Consider the following 21,070-nt stretch of genomic DNA (forward strand, 5'->3'; position numbering starts at 1 on the left):
CCCACTGAGTATCTTATCCACCGCCATCCCTACCCGTAAGGTTGGTGGCACGTTTACGTATTCTCTTCTCACCCGTCCTAGCGGCGACCGGTGAGTCAAACATAACACGCGGCAGTGGCACGACTTGCATCGCCCGTGCGGCGCCGCGCCATGCAAAAATCCAATTTGTGAACGTGGCGGGTATGTCCTTTATATAAAAGACGAAACACACGCATCGGCCCCATCATCTATTGAACTCCACTCACAGACAGCAGCCACAGCGGAGCTTAATTAGCAATCATTGACTATGGGTGCGCTCTTGCCATGGCTGGCATGGTTGCTCGTCTCCCTCGTCGGCGTCTACCTCCTCGGCCATCTCGTGCAGGCCCGTCGTCGTCGTGGTCTACCGCCGGGACCCCACCCGCTGCCCATCATCGGCAGCCTCCACCTGCTCGGTAACCAACCGCACCGCTCCCTCGCCAGGCTCGCCAAGACCCACGGCCCGCTCGTGTCGCTCCGCCTGGGCTCGGTGACCACGGTGGTCGCCTCCTCCCCGGCCGCCGCCCGGGAGATCCTGCAGCGGCACGACGCCGCCTTCAGCAACAGGTCCGTGCCGGACGCCCCGGGCGCCCACGCCAGGAACTCCACGGTGTGGCTGCCCAACGCGCCGCGCTGGCGCGCGCTGCGGAAGATCATGGGCACGCAGCTGTTCGCGCCGCACAGGCTGGACGCGCTCCAGCACCTCCGGCGCGACAAGGCGCGGGAGCTCGTGGACCACGTGCGGCGGCTGGCGCGCAGGGGCGAGCCCGTGAACGTCGGCCGCGTCGCCTTCACCACCAGCCTCAACCTCGTCTCGCGCACCATCTTCTCCCGCGACCTGGCCAGCCTCGAGGACGACGGCGCGTCCAGGAAGTTCCAGGAGGTGGTGACGGACATCATGGAGGCCGTGGGCAGCCCCAACGTCTCCGACTTCTTCCCGGCGCTCGCCGTTGCCGACCTGCAGGGCTGCCGGCGGCGGCTGGCGCGGCTGTTCGCGCGGCTGCACCGGATCTTCGACGAAGAGATCGACGCGAGGCTGCGTGGCCGCGACGCTGGCGAGCCCAAGAAGAACGACTTCCTCGACCTGCTGCTGGACGCCGCAGAGGACGATGACAACACGGCCGGCCTGGATCGCGACACGCTCCGTTCACTCTTCACGGTGAGCCGCAGAAACTTTCCACTAGCTACGACTATTGTATATTCACTGAATTTCTTTCTCTTCATACTCTGCGCGCGACTTTAACGCTGCTGCACACGAAACAGATACGGCTTTCACACAAACTCACAAAAAGGAACGTCATCTTCATATACTAGTAAAAATTGGCGTTTCGTGTTGGATTACTCTCGAGAGACGTGACCTTTATGCATACTTTACAAGAATTTTGTAACTTGGTATTCAAATTGAATACCAATGCTGGTGCTGCCGAGTGCTGTGCCTGCGCAGTGCGCAGCCTGTGCTGTGCTGCTGCCTGGTGCTGGTGCGTGACAGCGTGGTGCCTGGGCGCCTGGCTGCCTGCTTGGTGCTTGGTGCTTGGCTGCTTGATGCCGAGTGCCGAGTGTAGGACGCCAGGAGCAAGACTGCAGGACAGCAGGAGCCCAGCCCAGGTCCGTGTGCCGAGCGCAGATGTGCAGTCGTGCAGAGGACAGACAGGCAGTAGAAACTATCGGGTACTTTGAGTATACCCGAACCCAAACCTGATAGTTTGGGTATCCGAAATTTTAGATACCCGAAAAATTTGGATCGAGTTTGGGTTGACCTCCTAGTTACTCGAAAATCGAAATATATAAAACTCGAACTACCCGACCTGAATTTCGGGTATACTGGAACGCACAGTCCTAGTTAATATATATTACTAAAATCTAAAAAAACATCATTAAAAATTTATTAAGACAAATATACACATTTCCAAGAATATATATATATTTATCTAAATAACAATATATCAAATATGTTCAGATTTTGTAGTATATTGAACGTGCATGCAATGCGAACCTATATGTAATTCAGCTTAAGAGATTGCATAGAACCATATAACTGTAGGCTTTGCTGTTTCCAAGCATGCACCACGTAAATTAAATGTTTCAGAACTCAGAAGTGAGTTTCGATCGTTAAACTAGGTACACAGAACAATGGGTTTAGGAATTTCATGGATTTCTATATATATATCACAGAAGGCCGCTGTATTTTTTTGTAAACTAAACATGAAGGCCGGCTTTGTAGCTCGTTAAAAAAAATTAACATCTTGCTTATGTTTTTTTTGTATATATATGGCCTTCATGTATAGTTTACAAAAAATATCAGTTACTGTGTCATTAACGTCTTTGTAGCTCGTTAAAAAAAACTTAACATCTTGCTTATGTTTTAGGACTTGTTTTCTGCTGGGAGTGACACAAGCTCCAGCTCAGTGGAATGGGCAATGGTGGAGCTGCTTCGAAGCCCGGGTTCAATGGCTAAAGCATGCGACGAGCTTGCAACAGTCATCGGCCCAAGAAAAGACATCGAGGAATCTGATATTGGGCGGCTGCCCTACCTCCAAGCCGTGGTGAAAGAGACCTTCAGGCTGCATCCTGCTGCCCCGCTGTTGCTACCGCGGCGTGCCCAGGCCGACGTGAAGATGATGGGCTACGTGATTCCCGAAGGTTCTCGAGTGTTCGTAAACGTATGGGCGATGGGTCGAGACGAGGAGACGTGGCCTGAGCCTGAGAAGTTTTTGCCCGAGAGGTTCCTGGGGAAGAAGACGCAGCAGGCGGTTGATCTCAGGGGCGGGGACTTCGATCTCATCCCGTTCGGTGGAGGACGCCGGATCTGCCCTGGGATGCCGCTGGCGATCAGGATGGTGCATCTGCTGCTTGCGTCGCTCTTGAATCAGTTTGCATGGAGGCTTCCGGCTGAGCTAGAGAGGAATGGAGTTGACATGGCTGAGAATTTCGGCATCACGTTGACCAAGGCCGTGCCTCTTTGTGCTATAGCCACAGAGATCTGAGTCGGCAAGCTATTCTATTCTAGTTAACTATTCTATGGTCGATATATGTACATGTATCCTTATCAAATTTCGAAATAAACTTAGCAAATAGGTTAGAGGATGTTTGGTTTGAAGAATCAATCTATTCTACATGGAGTGATGCATCATGATTCATGAATCCATTCTACATATTTGGTGTAATGAACTCGTTACTCGTATTCACTACACAAGGAACAGAGTACTTTGCCGTCGGAACACAGGAGTTCAGCTTTTGGACTTACGGACTTACCAAACAACATAAAGAAAGAAAAGAAAAGCAGCACAAGGATCTCATTTGGTTTTCTGCTCGGTAGACTTCGCTCGCTTCTTCTGAATAGAAATTAAAATAGATGCAGATACACTACCTACCACGGTGCTAGACGACGTGTGGTCCTGCACGCTAGTGCTAATGGAATCGATGCTAGTGGTGGATCCAGAAATGTATACTTGAGCTTTCGGTGTGTAATAATAAGCATGGTATTTCGTTCGTGTGTACACATTTTTTTTCCTATCGATTTTTATCGACATGTGGCCTTTTTTTGCGGTGCTGTGTGTGGCCCTAGCCCAGGAACAGGCGCTCGATTACATGCGCGCGCCGCCGACCAAAGCTATATTCTCGAGGGAAAATGTACATACGTGCTGGTAAACGATCGACGGCGCTAGACAATGTACATGCATGTCTGATTTCTGAACTACCTTTGCTATCGGTCAGAGCCCACCTTATGAACATGGTCTTGATAAAAAACATGTACCCCATTGACCAAAGAGTCAATCCTTATCTATCGGTTTCTTTTTCTGCTTATGTATATTTGATTCTTTTTACCCCTTTCGGGAGTGACGGATCTAGAATTTTATCTAATGGTATGCCGTTCAAAATTTGTATACGTAACTCCAGTAAATTTATTTTGTATCTATATAGTAACTAGTATAGTGCCCGTGCGTTGCGACGGTACACAAATTATTCGATAAAATATTAATACACAATGATTAAATGAAATAACAACATATATTATCATCAACCTTAATATCTCAGAAATTCTTTGCTAACAACTAATATAGTGTTATTCCACAATTTAGCATAAAACATAAATACAAAAAAGATGCAAAGTACATGACTGTCTTTTCTTTAACCCCAAGCTAAAAAAATCCAATACCACTTGGACACAAGAATAAATAACTATAACCATTCGTTATCTATACAATAAAGATGTCACTTTTATAAGGAGGAGCTCGTGTCGTCGGCGTGTTGGGTTGCTGGCGCGGAAGTAGGAGCAGGTGTAAGGATGGCTCCAACGCATGCGGTTCTTGCGGCGGTGGACAAGACGGCCCATCTCGGCGCCCGGTGTCCGTCAGTGCTCGATTTCCAGCTATGGCGATGCCGGCATTGCAGCCCCTCTATTGAATCTAGGATGAGATTCCTATGCCACAAGCGAATTGGACCTGCAAATTGGGAAATCAATTTGTGATCTCGTTACTGAATTAAAAACAGAAAGAACAAACAGACAAAGAAATCAAATAAAACGCATAGAGGAATCTCACGCCATGGAAACCTAGAATCCGCTAAAACGTTAGATTACACCCGCATGTATTGCAGGCACATTCACCTCCTAATTCACCCATGGAAACAGAAACCAACACAAATGAACTGGCTACCAAAAAAACTCCATCTAGCCTCCGTGCAGATGGCCTTAATATCAGCGCCCGAAAACTCATTCGGTCATAACAAACTCTTTCAAGTTCACATCGTTGGCTAATGTCATTTTTATGTATGAATCTGCACAATATTACTGTTTACAGATGCTATAGTACATGGCTACAATATTTGGATAAATTATTTATTGACAGGAAAATTATTCCAATTATAAAGAACCTCAGTTTAGGCCAAACACATGAACCCGACCATGTTCAATGGTAAACCACAATGAATTAATGGTGAGAAGTAGACCAATCTAAACCTTGGATGAAATCTGAGCGATAGGAAAACTTACATGCTGAAGCATCGTTGGCACTTGACATCCTGCAACAAAAAAATAAGATTTTGACAACTAATACATGGGGATAGTGAAAAGTGGAACAGAAAACAACCTAGCTTACACCCACCACAGAAACGGGAGAATGTTAGGGATAATAACAAGTACCATGAAGGAGTTGGGGGGACTGGACGAGGCACTTCTTGTGCTTGAGCTTCTTAAGCTCTGCCGGCGGGTTGGGAAGGTCGATGTAACATATTGAGCTCTGTAAACTGAAGGCAGCATGAGTGCTAGGAACATAAAGACATTTGTTTATAGAATTTCCTGTGTCTGTATAGAAAAGGGAAAATTATTGTGTGGGGTGGGGGGTTTGGGGGCAAAAGAACATGCAACAGAATCATCAAAGCTTTTGTGTTCCTAGCACTCATGCAGCCTTCAGTTTGTTCCATCTAGAAAAGTTCTCTAATTTAAAGCATTTTTACTTAGAAAATCAGAAACAAACAGCACTGAACAAAATCAATGAATTTTGTAAAAAGAAAAGGATCGAGCTAGATACCCTATCCTACCATACCAGACTCGACTACTTATTAGCTCAGAAAAAATACTACACAATTTTTGGCGTCCTATACTCCTCTCTAAATTTTGATGGATGAATTTAATGTTTAACAAAAAAACATAAATTAATGGAAAAGGGTCATAGGTTGTACATTATCCAGAATGAGCTTAAAAATCTGATGCATAGTTGGTTCCAACCTGAATACACACACATCTGAATATGCCTCATTCAGAGGTGGATGGGTTGACATAAGATCGTTGAACTTGCTTTTGATGCTCTTTGCGTGTTTCCTTCTCATCTACACTGGCAGAGCTAAATCAATAAATGATATTTTGTTAATTGATTGATTTCATGTGAATACACTGAATTTATACAACGAAAAATGATAAGAACTCAACGATCGCGCCTTACTCCTCCGTTGTTGCTGCTCTGACGCCTGCATCGCTCCCCAGCTTTTGCCACTCTGCCTGACTGACTGGTTGATTGGGTACCTAAATTCATACATGACGAAGAAAGTAATCCCGTTTTCAGTTCCCTATAAATGTGATCCCATTTAATTTCAAGTTCACATAGAAAAAAAGAGCAAAATAGGCACCCTAGTGGGGGTAGAACAAAACGAGCAAAGGTACCGTGGATTGAAAATTTGGAACAGAAGGGAAACACTGCAGTTGCAAATGTACCAAATACCACAACGGATAGCAGCTAGGATGGGCTACGATTTAATTCATCTTTTGTGGTTTTCCATAACCATAAGAACCTGCCTAGTCTCTCTTACTACCACTATGACTGGTACGCAGAAAGGCAATAGGCTGCTTTTTGTTGTTGTTGTAGCAGCAGCAGCAAAGTTAGAGCATCAGTGTGTTGGATATATACATATTTGTAGGGGCATCAGTGTGTTTATTGTACCTTCGTGTTGTTCTAGGTGTTGCCGATGGTGAGGGGCCCATGGTCGGAGAGGATCTGGACGAGTCGACCGGAGATGGTGACAGCCTCCTCCTTAGGCACCTTCGGGTTGATCTGCCTCATGTCCACAGACCGCTTCCTAGATAATGCCGCCACAACACCTCCTACGCTACCCCTGCGTGTTGGGGAGAAGGGTCCCTAGGGAGAGGAGGAAGGAGGAGGGGTCGAGAGTGGAGGCGCAGATTGCGGTGAGGAGTAAATGTGTTTCGCACATCCAAGGGGAAAACTTTCGCACATCCAAGAGAATACATACATACATCCACCAGGAATTGTTATTCAGACTAAGGGGAGAGAAAACTTTGGCACATCCAAGAGAACGACATCCCATTGTATAACAGAAGCATTCATGATAGAGCAAGAGGAACAACTGAGGCGTTCCAAGAGCAGAGTGGAGCAAACAACAACATACCTGAAACAATCGACTTATCTAAACCGAGCTCATCAATTGTCCTGGCAACAACAAAACAACGCATGGTCAGGTCCAGATGCTGGAGAAACACGATCAATCAGAGGCGGCCAAAAGGCAAATTGAGACCGAGACACACCTAAGATGTAGCTCCCTGATGACAGCGAGCTCAGGGATTTCAGATGCCCCTCCTCCGCCGCAGCTCACCGCCTTCTCTTCGGCCTACACAGACAACGAATCAGGCACACGCGCATCTAGCCTTGTTAGCTAGTAAGCGAAAGAATCGAGCACCCTGACTCAGGCGCTGAGAGCTAGAAATGGAAGGTCCTAGGAGGAGGTTATTGGTGGTCTTCCCCATGGCGGAGAGGACGGCGACAGGCATCTCGTCGAGGAAGCTAAGGATGAGGCCGGCCACCTCCCGCATCCGCTCGGCTGACGCGAGCGACGAGCCGCCGAACTTCATGACGAAGGTGAACCCCGCCTGGGCATTCCTTGCCCCCGCCGCAGCCGCGGGGGGCTCCTCCGTCCTGAGGAAGGGCGCTGCGGTGGACCCCGTCTGGCAGCGAACCGCCAGGCCCCTCCTCCGCCTCAAGCATTGTGGCCCCGGGTTCACGCTCGCGGGGGCCGGGCGCCGCTCCCTCCTGAGCTTGGAGGCGGCGACGGGCGCGTCCAGAGAGAGACTCCCTCGCGACCCCTGGGAAGCACAGCGCCACCGCCATCTCAGGACGAGGTCGGCTTGCGGTGGGTTCTCCGGTGCGGGAGCAGGTGCGCGTGACATGGAACGGGGAGCGCAGAGTAGGAGGTGGCGCGGACGCGCGGATTTGGGGACTGCCTACACTGAGCAATAGGGAGAGGAGGCGCATACCTTCCATCCGCGTGATTTGGGGCGTAGGGGCGCGGACCTGCCATGGATGGAAGGGGGCGACGCCATGGAAGGGGGAGTCGCGTGATTTGCGGGCGCGGCTGGCTGCCATCGATGGAAGGGGCGACGCTATGTATGCGGCTGCAATGGAGGACGCGAGGACATGGAAGCGGGAGTCGCGTGATTTGTGGGCGCGGCGGCTGTGCTCGGCTGCGGCCGGGAGGACGGGGGGGGGGGCTGCGGGCGCGGGGTGGGGAATCGCGGGCGGAGGAATCGCGCGATGGCAGAACCGTGCGGCTGTGGACGCCTATACTAAAGACATAAGGACTAGTAGAGATTATAGAATTTACATCGTGATTCGTTATATATACACTAAGTAACACGATATGACTTAAATTCAATGATTAAGTTAAATCATCCATTAGATGCAATATAAATTCAAATACAACCATAAAGGAGTGTTCTTTTCTTCTTACACATACTAGTGAGTTGTCCGTGCTAACGCTACGGCCTAATTTGATAAAACACTAATTAAATACTTGGTATATTATAATTGGCCATCGTGCTTCTCTCATGGTGCTCGATTTGTCTTGGTGCTAACTGCAATTCACCTCCCAAAGCTTTTATCAAGCCATTACTCATAAGTCTTTACACATGCTCACTTAAACAGTTCCCGGCTACTATTGCAGAAGGGTTTTATCATGAGACTATATTCCTGATTAGTTCTGCATGCAATTTGGGCAAAGCATGGGCTAAATATAATGTTGGAACTTCGAAAATGGTGACAAAATAACTTTTAAACTTGTCATTTTAATCCACATTCAGTCACCATGAAAGAACTGAGTAGAGGTTAAAACATCTTTAGATAGGCATATCTACATCAGATGAGGCTAACATAATATAGTTGCTATTAACCTAGCCACCTAAATCTACAGAACTTTGTGCATATATATTACATAGCACGGCAACATTCATTAAACATGTTGCATTCTCTCTTGAATCTGTTAGTTGAGGTTCAGGCTTCACAGTTAGGCCACTTTCATAGTCGTCTTCATCCTCTTTGCAGCTTGCATAAAGCCGACAATGACCTGCAACTCATCCAATTGCTTCGGCTTAGGCAAAGCAAGTTAGAATTAACACAACAAAACAGACTGTCAGGTCCTAATAACATCATAATGATGCAAGTTACTGGAGTCGATCAGAAGTTAAATTTGTTTTATCAACCTGGGCTGTGAAGTGCCTCTGAACAGCATCAAGTAACTGCTCTCTATATGGATTAGGACATGCATCCTGTTTACTAAATGCCGACAATTAGAACAACGAAGCATAATTGGATACTTGCGGTTGATAGTAGAGCCTTATCTAAGAATTTGAGCTCTACTTACGAGATTGTAGTGGCGCCAATATCTCCACAATGCAGTCAGTTCTAGCTTGTTGAGTTTCAACTTTCTGCAGTGTTGCTAGTGGGGCCGAACGACCCAACCGTAGAGACCTCAGCATCGGTGTCTCTACAGTGACCCATACGCCAGAGGGTATGGGGCAATACACCGTGCTAGATGTACATCTAAGCATGATGAAAGATGACGTTAAGAGGATGACGGAAGACGAAGTTATACTGAAAACAACCTTAAACCACGCTTTGAGCTGACTCAACAGGACCCACTAAACCCCGCCACTTCTAAATCGGAGTAGCAGCAGGAATGCGGACGTAACAACACGCATGAAGAAGAAGGAAGTCCAGCCCAAATAGTTGGGCCTCCGTTTTCGGTTTTCCTATGCACCTGTCTGGTGGGCTTGGCTCGTCGATTTGGGCTACAAACAACTAAAAAGAGCCGAAAAGTCTGCATCGGCAATCGCCGGCCAATAACAACAGCGTTGCACTCATCAGTCATCAACTCGTCGTCATGAGTCATGACTGACCAAAAGGAGACAGAGCAAAGACAGGTCGACGAGAGTGTGAGAACACAGGAGCTCAGCTTTTGGACTTACGGACTTAGTACCAAACAACAGAAAGAAAGAAAAGAAAAAAGAGAAAGAAAAGCAGCACAAGGATGGATCTCATCTGGATTTCTGCTCGTGGTCCTGGAGAGACTTGACGTTAGGTAAGCCAGAAACGAGATTTGGGCGGCAGCCACCTAGAGCTAGAGGCTCCCCGCAAAGCCCTCTCGGCTCTCGCACTGACGAGTCTTGGCATTCCCCTGATGTCACGTTCAGGTGACCATGTCTGGATAAACACTAGAGGAGGCAGCGACGCGACATTGGCCGGCCGACGCCAACGCAGAGAGCTGCCTTTACAGGCCAGTAACGACGCCCCTTGGTTGCATCGGCGTCACCTCACTGACCAATCTCGTTGAGCGGCGCGGCGGCCTTTGTGCAGTTAGGTCTCATGCATGACGCATTGACGCAGCTCAGCTCCTCCTCGACCCCCCAATTGATCACCTGGCCAACCGTGTCATCAGTCATCGTGGCCAGTATTTTGGCCTGCTCTTCCGATTTCCTGATGACGAATTTGCCGGTTCCTTAACCCCTAAGGTTCGCTCGCTTCTTCTGAAGAGAAAAATAGATGCAGAGACACAGACACTACCTACCACGGTTTCGTCACCGAACATTTACTGTCGGTTCTTCACACACACAGCCACACAGGTCATGCATGGTAATCCGCGGTTTCTGGGTTTCCTAAAACGCGAATATGTTCTTAGCAAAGCTTATGCGATCGATCTTTCTTTCTAAAGTAAAAGCTCGTCGTCGCCTCCAGCTGCCAAGAGTGTTCCTTTAAAGCTGCTCTGCGCGTTCAGCTGGTAGCAGCGCGCATGGGTTCTCATTCGTAACCTGGGATTTGCTCTTTAAACAGCCGTTGAGCAAGTCTCAGGTTACAAAGGGAGAGAGAGAAAAAAAAACATGGGTTTCTGTGTATCCGATCGAATGCAATTCCAGCTGCAAAGCTTGCTCTGTTTCGCTGGAGACACCTGACCTGATGAAAGCTAGCCTAGACTACGTGTGTGTGGTCCTGCACGCCAGTGCTAATGGAATCGATGCTAGTGACGGATCCAGAAATATATTCGTCAACAGCCTGAGCTTTTTTACTTCAAAAAAAAAACAGCCTGAGCTTTCGGTGTGTAATAATAATCATGGTATTATTTGATTTCGTTCGTGTACACATTATTTTCCTATCGAATTTTATCAGCATCTATCGTTTTGCGGTGTTGGCGTGTTGTGTTGCTCTAGCCCAGGAACAGGTGCTCGACTCGCACACGCACCGCCGATCAAATCTATATTCTTGAGGGAAAATGTACGTGTTTACAAGAGCGTGGTAGGAAGAGAAGTATCACTGCTAAGTGAGTCTTCATCTAATGTTGGAGGTGTGTATTGGATCTTACACTTTCCATCCACATTTAACAATACTAATTGCACATATACATTTAACAATAATTCATCCATGAACAATTAGGCATTCACATTTAATAATGACTAAACCATAACACATTTAACAGTAACAAATTCATAAAAAATAAGCCATCGCATATGTAACAATGCTAACATATAACATATATAAATCCGAAACATACTATCGAAACTAAATTTTGAAACCCTAAACACCACAAATCTAAATTCGAGCAATAAAATACGTAGTATGGAACTAAATATGGGTACTAAATCCGGTTTACCAGAATGAAAACATGGTTTACAGTACAGGCTCCAACCGCGGTGAACCGCCGGCTCCTGGCGATAAATCAACGGATTAACGGGCTTTACTAACGAGTCCATATATTGTTCTATTTCTTAATGGGCTAAACTAAATTAGATTTAGATGTCTTGTATACTAGATTACTAAGTAGAACATGTAGTTTTTTTTATCATATTTTTATTATTTTTTTATAAATCTTTCTTAAAAATAGATTTGAAGTGAATTTTGTAAAAATAAAAAAAATAAAAACACAGTGGTAAACCTATACCGCCGAACGGCGATTTTGGTAAACCGAGCAGTTTTAGCGTCGGTTTTCGTCGGTTTTGTAATCCTTGATGACGACACGAGCTTTATAGCAATATAATAGCCATGAGAGTTTGCTCCAAGGATGCAAACCATGACGAGTTACAGAGGCTAAGAAACAGGAAACCTCCTGAGTCTTGTGGGCATAACTTACAAGGCTAAGCAAAACAACGCCAATTTTTTCCTTTGAAACACACGCCAGCAAAAGGCTCGGCTGATTTGTTTCGCTCCCATGCGAAAGGCCGCAAAGTCAAGTCATCAAGCATGTCATGTGTGTGCGAGTCGTTTGATGAGTTCGTGGGTGTGTGTTCCCCCGCGGCGTGGAGGAATTTGGCGTGCATTCGTGTTGACCGATCGGGAAACACGCGGCATGCATACATACTCCTGTATGTACTGACCGCCTAGTAGTAGAGCTATCTGATTCCAATCTACTGCCTACTGGTACAGTGCCCAGAGCTCAGCACTGGTTAGCAGGGAGTACGAAGGAACGAACAGTCGAAACGACGACCGAACGGCTCCGCCGGCTGCCGATCGAGCAGGACAGGACGGGCAGCCATCGAGAAGCAGAGAGTCTCCACCATACCGCTGGCCTAACATGTCCCTCGACGATTCGGCCGTCCAGCGCCAGTCCCTCCGTCTCGTGTCTCGTTCGTCCGTTGGCTGCGGGCATCGAAAGCGACCGGGAAACCCCCGACGCGGACGCGACGCGGGATCCGGGCGGTCCGCATGCTCGGACCACGTTTCGGGCCTTTGCTTCGCCCGCGCGACGCCGTGCAGCCAAGCCAGCCACGCTGATGCTCCCGTGTCAGCAACCCAGCAGCGTCCCACCCGCCCCCGCGAAAGCGAAGCTGCGCGCGCGCCCACTTCTCCGGACCAGGCACAGGCAGGCACGCACGGCCGCGCAGGGCTCGTGCGTGCCTGCGCGCGTCTGCGACGCAGCTGCTTCCTGCGCTTGACCAAGGCAAGGCAGGCGATCTCATGACTGACGTACAACAAACAACGACCGGCCGGATAACGCTGTTCCGTGTCCTTGAAGCCACGGGAGACAGCTAACACACCAACAGCTAGGCGTGAGTGCGTGACCGTGCCGCTTTCATAGCGTAGCGTGCGTGCTCTATGTCTCCTCCGACCGAACCAAGCTTATGTTATCAGACCGGTGGCTGACCCGTCGGCGACTTTTTTTTTTACAGCTGAGGTGGCAGCGGACGTTGACCACGTCGCTTTTGAGGGTTTCCGGGTTCGGCCGGCGTAGTAGATGTAGATGGGATGGGGCGATGGGCGGTAAGACTGGAGCTGCTGCGGTTGGGTTACCGGAGCTCAACAACCGGTACGGTACGTCTTGGGTGTTGTTGCGCTCTATTGCAGTGCTCAGTGGCAAAATGGAGAAGACAGAGACAAATGATAGGGATGGTTTCTTTATTGCATGCAGGGTAGTATATATACAAGTGTTCCCAAGGGGTGTGTCCCTTGGGAATAACTGTCCATGGATGGATTAGATCACATGTACAAATATTTTGTAACACTCCCCCTTTATCAATCCTAATCCATTTGATCATCTGCAATCTGTCATCAAATTCTTGATCTCCTCAAAACCCTGTGGGAAAAAAAAGGAGTACACAATGTCTTTTGGATAATGAGAATAATCTCACATAGTCTCCAAAAGAAAAATATGCTTGTAATCATCATGTATAAAAACCCCTGTGGGGAAAATCAATGATGAAGCATATAGCTTTGTTGATATTACCTCGTTAAAAACTTTGGATGAGAAAACCTTAGCAAGGCAAAACTCATACAAAGAAAAGAGTGTAATATGATGGTTCAATACAGGTTATATATCATGGGGAATTACTCCCCCTGAACCTTGCAAGCACTTAAGTCTTCTCATACCAATCCCCTCAACACATTTCTGAAATGTAGAGTATGGTAGAGACTTTGTGAATAGATCTGCAAGATTATCACAAGACTTTGTTTGCAAGATGTTTATATCCCCTTTTTCCTGAAGTTCATGGGGATAAAATAGTTTAGGAGAAATATGCTTATTGATATTGCTCTTGATATAACCCGTATCCATCTGAACAACACAAGCTGAATTATCTTCATAGATAATTGTTGGTGAGTCAAGAGAACCAACACCACAAGTTGTGAGTATATGATTCACCATTCTACGAAGCCATACACATTCACGTGATGCTTCAAATAATGCAATTATTTCAGAATGGTTGGTGGACGTGGTCACCAAAGTCTGCTTAGACGATTTCCACGAGATGGCAGTTCCACCTTGTAAGAATACGAATCCTGTTTGCGATCGGCCATTGTGGGGATCAGATAAATAGCCAGCATCTGTATACCCAATGAAACTAGGATCATTACTTCTCTTGTAAAAGAGTCCTAGATCCTTTGTGCCATTTAGGTATCGGAAAATATTCTTAATGCCAACCCAGTGTCTTTTTGTTGGAGCAGAACTGTGCCTTGCTAACAAATTTACTGCAAAAGCAATATCCGGCCGGGTATTGTTAGCAAGATACATCAATGCACCAATAGCACTGAGATATGGGAACTCCGGTCCCAATGTCTGTTCTTCATCATCCCGTGGTCTGAACGGATCTTTCTTTAAATCCAAAGATCTGACCACCATAGGAGTCTTTGAAGGATAAGACATATGCATATTGAATTTTTCCAATACCTTTTGGGTATATGTACTTTGATGTACAAGGATTCCAGAAGGTAAATGCTCAAGTTGTAGACCTAAGCAAAATTTGGTTTTACCCAAATCCTTCATCTCAAATTCCGTCGTTAAATGATGACGTGCTTCATCAATATCAAGTTTATTTCCTATGATGTTAAGGTCATCAACATAAACTGATATGATACAGAATCCCACTTTGGATCTTTTGATGAAGACGCACGGGCAATCATCATTTTTCGTGTATCCCTTACGTAAAAGGAATTCACTCAATCGGTTGTACCACATTCTGCCCGATTGTTTTAAGCCATATAATGACTTCTGCAACTTTACACAATACATGTTGCGCTTTGCCTTTGGATTCGGTACATCTATTCCATCAGGAACTTTCATGTATATATCAGAATCCAGTGACCCATAGAGATATGCGGTCACTACGTCCATCAACTGCAAAGATAGACGATTTTGCACCGCCAAAGATATTAAATATCGGAATGTTATTGCACTCATGACTGGTGAATAAGTTTCGTTGAAATCAACGCCGGGTCTTTGCGTAAACCCTTGTGCTACTAGCCTTGCTTTGTATCTCACTACCTCACCATTTTCATTTCGTTTCCGAATGAAAACCCACTTATATCCCACAGGGAAGATATCACGTGGTGTAGGTATTACAGCAGAGAAAACTTCTCTTTTGTAAAGCGAGGCTAACTCCGCTTCGATTGCTGCCTTCCATTTGATCCAATCCGAGCGCTTACTGCACTCTGCCATGGTCTTTGGATCTAGATCATTTTGAAGGTCCTCAGCAATCTGCTCGGAGAAGTATATGTCGACATTGGTAGCTTTTCTATCATATGTTTCACCAGTCTCAACATAGTTGATGGCAATTTCATCATTCCTTAGAGACTCATCAGAATTTCCCAAATTGATGTGTCTAGGATTTTCCGATGTCCCAGCCTCGGTTATGTGCACATCCGAGCTGGGTTGTGGATCATCACAATCCACATGATACATTGTATCATATTGGTGTCCTTTTGCATTCACTATTGTTCTTTGCTTCTTAGCAACAGAACAGCGCTTATTTACCATACTTCTCCTCTCTAGGAGTTGAGTGGCCTTATTCGGTACTTCCACTCTTTCTGGTGCATTCCTAGCAGGAATGAATGATTTAGTGACACCTTTGTAATTAGTGAATGCATCTGGCAGTTCATTTGCAAGTCTTTGCAAATGTATAATTTTCTGAACTTGCAGTTCAGTTTCTGAAGTACGTGGATCAGAACCTGGAACACATTGAGTATTCCAATTTATTTCCTGGCATTCTTTTTGGTACTTAAATTCTCCCCCTAATGCCGGGAAATGTTCCTCATCAAAAATAGAGTCAGCAAAACGGGCTGTAAATAGATCCCCTGTTAAGGGTTCTAAATACTTAATGATCGACGGAGATTGAAATCCCACATAGATCCCCACTTTCCTGTGTGGGCCCATAGCTGTTCTCTGAGGTGGTGAGATTGGAATGTATACACAACATCCAAATTTGCGCAAATGGGAAATACTTGGAGGATTTCCACGTACCATTTGTATTGGGGATGTTGAATGGTATGCAGTTGGTCGTAATTGTATAAGGTCAGCAGCGTGCAGGACTGCATGACCCCAACACGACGAAGGCAATTTGCAATTCATCAATAATGGCCTTGCTATGAGTTTAATCCTCTTGATTAGTGACTCAGCCAAACCATTCTGGGTGTGGACATACGGTACCGAGTGCTGTACTTGAATCCCCAGCGCCATACAATAATCATTGAATGCCTGAGATTTGAATTCAGCAGCATTGTCCATACGGATTGAACTAATCCGATGTTCAGGAAAATTTGCCTTTAACTTGATAATTTGAGACATTATCTTGGCAAATGCATGGTTGCGTGTTGATAGTAAACACACATGTGACCATCTAGTAGATGCGTCAATCAGTACCATGAAATACCTGAATGGCCCAGAAGTTGGCATAATGGGCCCACAAATATCTCCTTGAATCCTTTCAAGGAATTTAAGCGGTTCAGCTTTAATTTTGAGATATGATGGTCTCAAAATAAGTTTCCCAGTTGCACATGCGGTGCAAACAAAATCCTGAGATTTGGGAAAACTTGTTGTGGGCAGATTATGGCCAATTGAATTGCCTGTAATTTTCCTCATCATCCCTACGCCAGGATGACCAAGTCGATCATGCCAAATTTGGAATGCATCAACATCTTGGAAAATTACCTTGTATGCAACATGTGCATTGCTTTTAATATATGTATAGTACAACCCTGGCGTGAGTGATGGAATTTTCTCGCATATGCGCTTGCCATATTTATTCGGCTTGGTCAAGAAGAGAAACTCTTCTTGATTTTCATCATGGGTTTCAATATGAAATCCATTTTGCCGGATATCTCTAAAACTTAGGAGGGTACGTGTAGAATCAGGATACAATAATGCATCCTCGATCACAATTTCAGTACCCATGGGGAGTGTAATAGTTGCTCGACCAGAGCCAACTATCACAGCATCGCGTCCGGCGATGGTCAAAACTTTCCCATCTCTTTTCTTAAGAGTCTGAAAGTATTTGATCTCCCTAAGTATAGAGTTTGTGGTACAACTGTCCACAAGGCATAATTCCTCTTCCGTCGAGTTGTCATCATTATGCATCTATACATAAATAAAAATTCTGAATAAGAATTTGTGTGATTCAACTTAGTACTATACATAACATGATATTTAAATATCACAATGTCGAAACAATATTACAATAATGGTATGGCGACTCATCCAATGAGTTCGCACTACACACAGGACCCAACACTGGTCTTGTAGAGTGTGTTACATCTCAACACATGAGATTGTATACCTCTACTTATTACAACAACATTATAAAGACAGTATAGAACAACCACACAAGCCACAGTGATCATGATCAAATCTCCAAGCATGAGAGATTTATGCCAAATCTCCAAATGGATCCTTTGACATATACTCAATGATCATATCATCAGATTCATCTTCTTGCAGAAGTGGAGGCTTGTTGTCAACCCCATTGAGGTGCTCTTTAGCAAGAGTGTTCTTCAGGTCACCAGAAGCCAGTGAAGAACTTCCAACCTCAATTGGTGCTTCAGTAGAATTGAAATGAGCCTCAAAACCAGGCTTATCAGACTTTGGCTTCTTTAGGGATTGTTGATACAACAGAACAAGGTGCTTAGGGCAAGTGCAGTCCCTAGCAAAATGGCCCTCAGTACCACATTTAAGGCAAGCTCTGTTGCCCTTGGATGGTAGAGGCTTGCCATTTCCTTTTCCTTTTCCTTTACCTTTCTTGTGGAATTTGTTCTTCTTGAATTTGTGAGGTCCAGGAGGATTCTTGAAGTTTTTCTTGAATCCTTTCTTATTCTCAGTCTTATGCACATTGAAATGTACCTCAGGCAGAGGGGCAGACCCAGAAGGGCGCTGCTGAGCATTCTTTAGAAGAAGCTCATGATGCTTTTCTGCTTGGGTCAATGTGTGCATGAGTTGAGAATATCTCTGGAAATTACTAGAGCGATACTGCTGATGCAATATCCTGTCCTCTGGAAGCATGGTAGATAGAGTCTTCTCTATCTTGTCTGCTTCAGAGGGCTCTTTCTCACAAAATTTCAATTTAGAACAAATGCTATGAAGAGCATGGTTATATTCTGCAACAGATTTAAAATCTTGCAGACGAAGGTGGTTCCACTCATGGTTGGCTGACGGCCATATGAGCTCCTTTTGCTGTTCATAACGCTCTTTGAGAGATTTCCACAAGTTATGAGGGCATCTCTCCATAAGGTACTCTTGCTTAAGGTCCTTATGGATGTAAAGCCTCAGAAGGAAAAGTGTTGTGTTCTTTTTAACCTCATTCACTGGATCAGTACCAGTGATGGGTGCTGCAATTGCATCAATGATCCCACGAGAAGCAAAAGTTATTTCAATATCTGAAGCCCAAGTTGGGTAGTTATGCCCATCAAGGGCGAGTTCCTCGAACTCTTTGGTTGACATGTTCCTACAGTCATTACCATGGACATCCATTAATTTACGCATAAATTAATAGTCACAATGGTGATGTTGTAAGCTCAATATGCAAAATTACATATGTAACGAGTTTCTTGAAGGTTCCAAACCTTCCCATAGAATAAATACTTTGAATTTTAGTAAGCATAGTATAGATAATCCTCAAATTAATGAGGTAGATCTAGTAGTGGGCAAGAAACTTGCTGCCTAAAAGCACGGTCTCTGGGCTGATAAATTCACGGATGAACAAACCGCAGCCAATGCTTAGGTCTCCACTACCCATGCTCTACTAATTATCAAAGTAAAATTCACTAACTCTTGCATGTGATATGAGTTGCCTGAAGGTTCCAAACCTTCCAATTGAATAAATACTTTGAATTTTAGTAAGCATAGGATAGATAATCCTCAAATTAATGAGGTAGATCTAGTAGTGGGCAAGAAACTTGCTGCCTAAAAGCACGGTCTCTAGGCAGATAAGTTCATAAATGAACAAACCGCAGCCAATGCTTAGGTCTCCACTACCCATGCTTTACTAATTATCAAAGTAAAATTCAATAACTCCATATCCTGTTATTTTGGATAGCACGTATTGGTAATCATCCCGAGGGATGTAGACCTCATAGAGATAGGCATTCCAAATGCTGCCACGAGCACGGTCTCTGGGCTACTAAATTCTATAAAGAATTTAGTACAGCCAATGCTTACGACTCTATCTCCCTATGCTCTTAATCCAAAATAATGTAATTTCATTTTTGCATAAGTTTTATTAAGTCTGAACTTAATAAATGCTATATTTATATGCAAACATAAATGCATGCGCAAATCATAGCAAGTAGAGATATGCGAATTATTAATGTAAAACAAACAATAATTCACGAACTAAAATCTGCTATATTTACAATAAAACAGATATGTCTTTACAATATATGCAGTCTAAATCACGAATTTAGACGCCTAAGATAACTTTGAACTGAAAATGCATATAAAACATAGTCTTATACAGAAATTCAGAATTTAAAATGGTAAAACAGGCTATATTAGGCCTCTAAAAGTAGCCCAGGCGGCCTGCCAGGCGAGCCAGGCAGCGGCCAGAGGCCTGCACGCCGGCCCAGCCCAGCTGGCCTGCCCAGGCGGCCCAACAGAGGCCCAAAAGCCTTTTATATTGGGGCGGCTAGGGTTTCAAACCCTAACCGCCCCCAGCCGCCGTCGCCCAAGGGGCTTCCCAGCCGCCAACCGCGAGGGGAGTAGGTCTCGCGTGGGGGGGCACCGCCAGGGAGCTTGAGGCTCCCAACCACCATGGCCGTCGCGCGCCAGGGCCTTCCCTGGCCGCTGCCAGGAAGCCGCCAGCCGCGAGTGAGGAAAGGGGCCTGCGAGCCCCCCGTGCCGGACTCGGCCAGGCCGAGTCGCGCGCCGCCAGTGCACGGTGGGAGCCGGGCCGAGCCGCGCCTGGTGCGCGCCGACGCCGGGTTCGCGCGCCGGCGGCCAGCCGTGCCCGCGCAGTCGCGCCGAGCGCGCGTCGGGTGACCGCGCCGAGCGCGCAGGAGGCCGCGCCGGGTGCCGAGCGCCGGGTGGCCGCGTCGAGTGCCGCCTTGGCTGCGCCGGGCGCCGAGCGCCGGTGGGCCGCTCCTTGCCGAGCGCGTTCGGAGGTGGCCCGCGAGTCGCGCGCCCCCGCCGGGGCTTGTCCCGCGCCCGCGTCGCCACTCCCCACCACCTCCCCTCCAAACGGCCGACGTGGCGGCCGGGTCGAGGGCCATTAGGCCCTCCGATTGGAGGAGGAAGATGAGGCCACCCCATTTGGGTGATGGCCGGTGAAGATGATGCGGCCTCTCGGGGCATCAACTGCGCGAGCAGGCTGCCCACGACGGGCAGCGATGGTCCCGACGACCACGGGCGCCGGTGGAGATGGCGAACGACGAGCAACTGCCGCTGCAGTGGGCGGAGGCGGTGGTGGTGCCTCCAAATCGACATCCATTGGGGCCGATGCAGACGATCCCGCATCAAACACCGGCGCCGGTGGCGACGGGGATGCAGTGGGGAGTCCACACTCCACCACTGGCAGCGGAACCACCGCTGTCCATCCATGGAGAACGCAGAAGTGCACATTTTGCACTTGCACACGGCGTTCAGGGATCGCGTGCACCGGTGGAAGCGCTGCGGCTTGCCCAACGGTGAATGCTTCCAACATCGCATCATCAACAATGTGAAGAACTTCGCGCATACGGCGTATGCGCATGGAAACGGTATGCTCCATACCTTGCTGTTGATGTGTAGATCGATCTTGCTGTTCTTGTCAAGAACAGCGTGTTCTTCTTCTCCTCTGATTTTCCCTTGAGGCAGTGCTGATAACGTATTGCGCTCTATTGCAGTGCTCAGTGGTAAAATGGAGAAGACAGAGACAAATGATAGAGATGGTTTCTTTATTGCATGCAGGGTAGTATATATACAAGTGTTCCCAAGGGATGTGTCCCTTGTGAATAACTGTCCATGGATGGATTAGATCACATGTACAAATATTTTGTAACAGGTGTGATGGGCGTGCTGAGCCTGAGCTAAAGAATGCTCAAAGGCAACC

At 46.7% G+C, this 21,070-nt stretch overlaps 1 protein-coding gene and 1 pseudogene across 3 annotated transcripts; one reads left to right on the forward strand and one right to left on the reverse strand.

Annotated features, from left to right (window-relative positions):
- The first annotated feature begins 274 nt into the window (after positions 1 to 274).
- Positions 275 to 3,180, forward strand: LOC100382116 (putative cytochrome P450 superfamily protein). Its single transcript, NM_001174877.1, has 2 exons — positions 275 to 1,177; positions 2,385 to 3,180. The coding sequence occupies exons 1-2, from the start codon at positions 287 to 289 to the stop codon at positions 3,000 to 3,002; spliced, it is 1,509 nt and encodes a 502-aa protein (NP_001168348.1). The 5' UTR covers positions 275 to 286; the 3' UTR covers positions 3,003 to 3,180.
- An 829-nt stretch (positions 3,181 to 4,009) lies between these two features.
- Positions 4,010 to 8,038, reverse strand: LOC100192082 (Aspartokinase pseudogene; annotated as a pseudogene). 2 transcript variants are annotated; one of them, NR_159697.1, is made up of 9 exons: positions 7,781 to 7,916; positions 7,055 to 7,609; positions 6,919 to 6,959; positions 6,453 to 6,647; positions 5,958 to 6,037; positions 5,744 to 5,849; positions 5,159 to 5,255; positions 5,009 to 5,037; positions 4,010 to 4,460 (listed from the first exon to the last, which is right to left on the reverse strand). The product of NR_159697.1 is annotated as an Aspartokinase pseudogene, transcript variant 2 (transcript). The 2 variants fall into 2 exon arrangements; NR_159696.1 differs by having other exon boundaries at positions 4,014 to 4,460; positions 5,744 to 5,858; positions 6,453 to 6,959; ... (1 more) ...; positions 7,207 to 7,609; positions 7,781 to 8,038.
- Between the last annotated feature and the right edge of the window lie 13,032 nt (positions 8,039 to 21,070).

Source organism: Zea mays, chromosome 5 (genome assembly GCF_902167145.1).
Source record: "Zea mays cultivar B73 chromosome 5, Zm-B73-REFERENCE-NAM-5.0, whole genome shotgun sequence".
Lineage (NCBI taxonomy): Eukaryota > Viridiplantae > Streptophyta > Magnoliopsida > Poales > Poaceae > Zea > Zea mays.

Excerpts from the sequence above, each read along its gene's own strand:
- LOC100382116 (NM_001174877.1), top strand. The coding sequence starts at position 287 with ATGGGTGCGCTCTTGCCATGGCTGGCATGGTTGCTCGTCTCCCTCGTC. Across the intron at positions 1,178-2,384 it reads CGCTCCGTTCACTCTTCACG|GACTTGTTTTCTGCTGGGAG; the intron begins GTGAGCCGCAGA and ends CTTATGTTTTAG.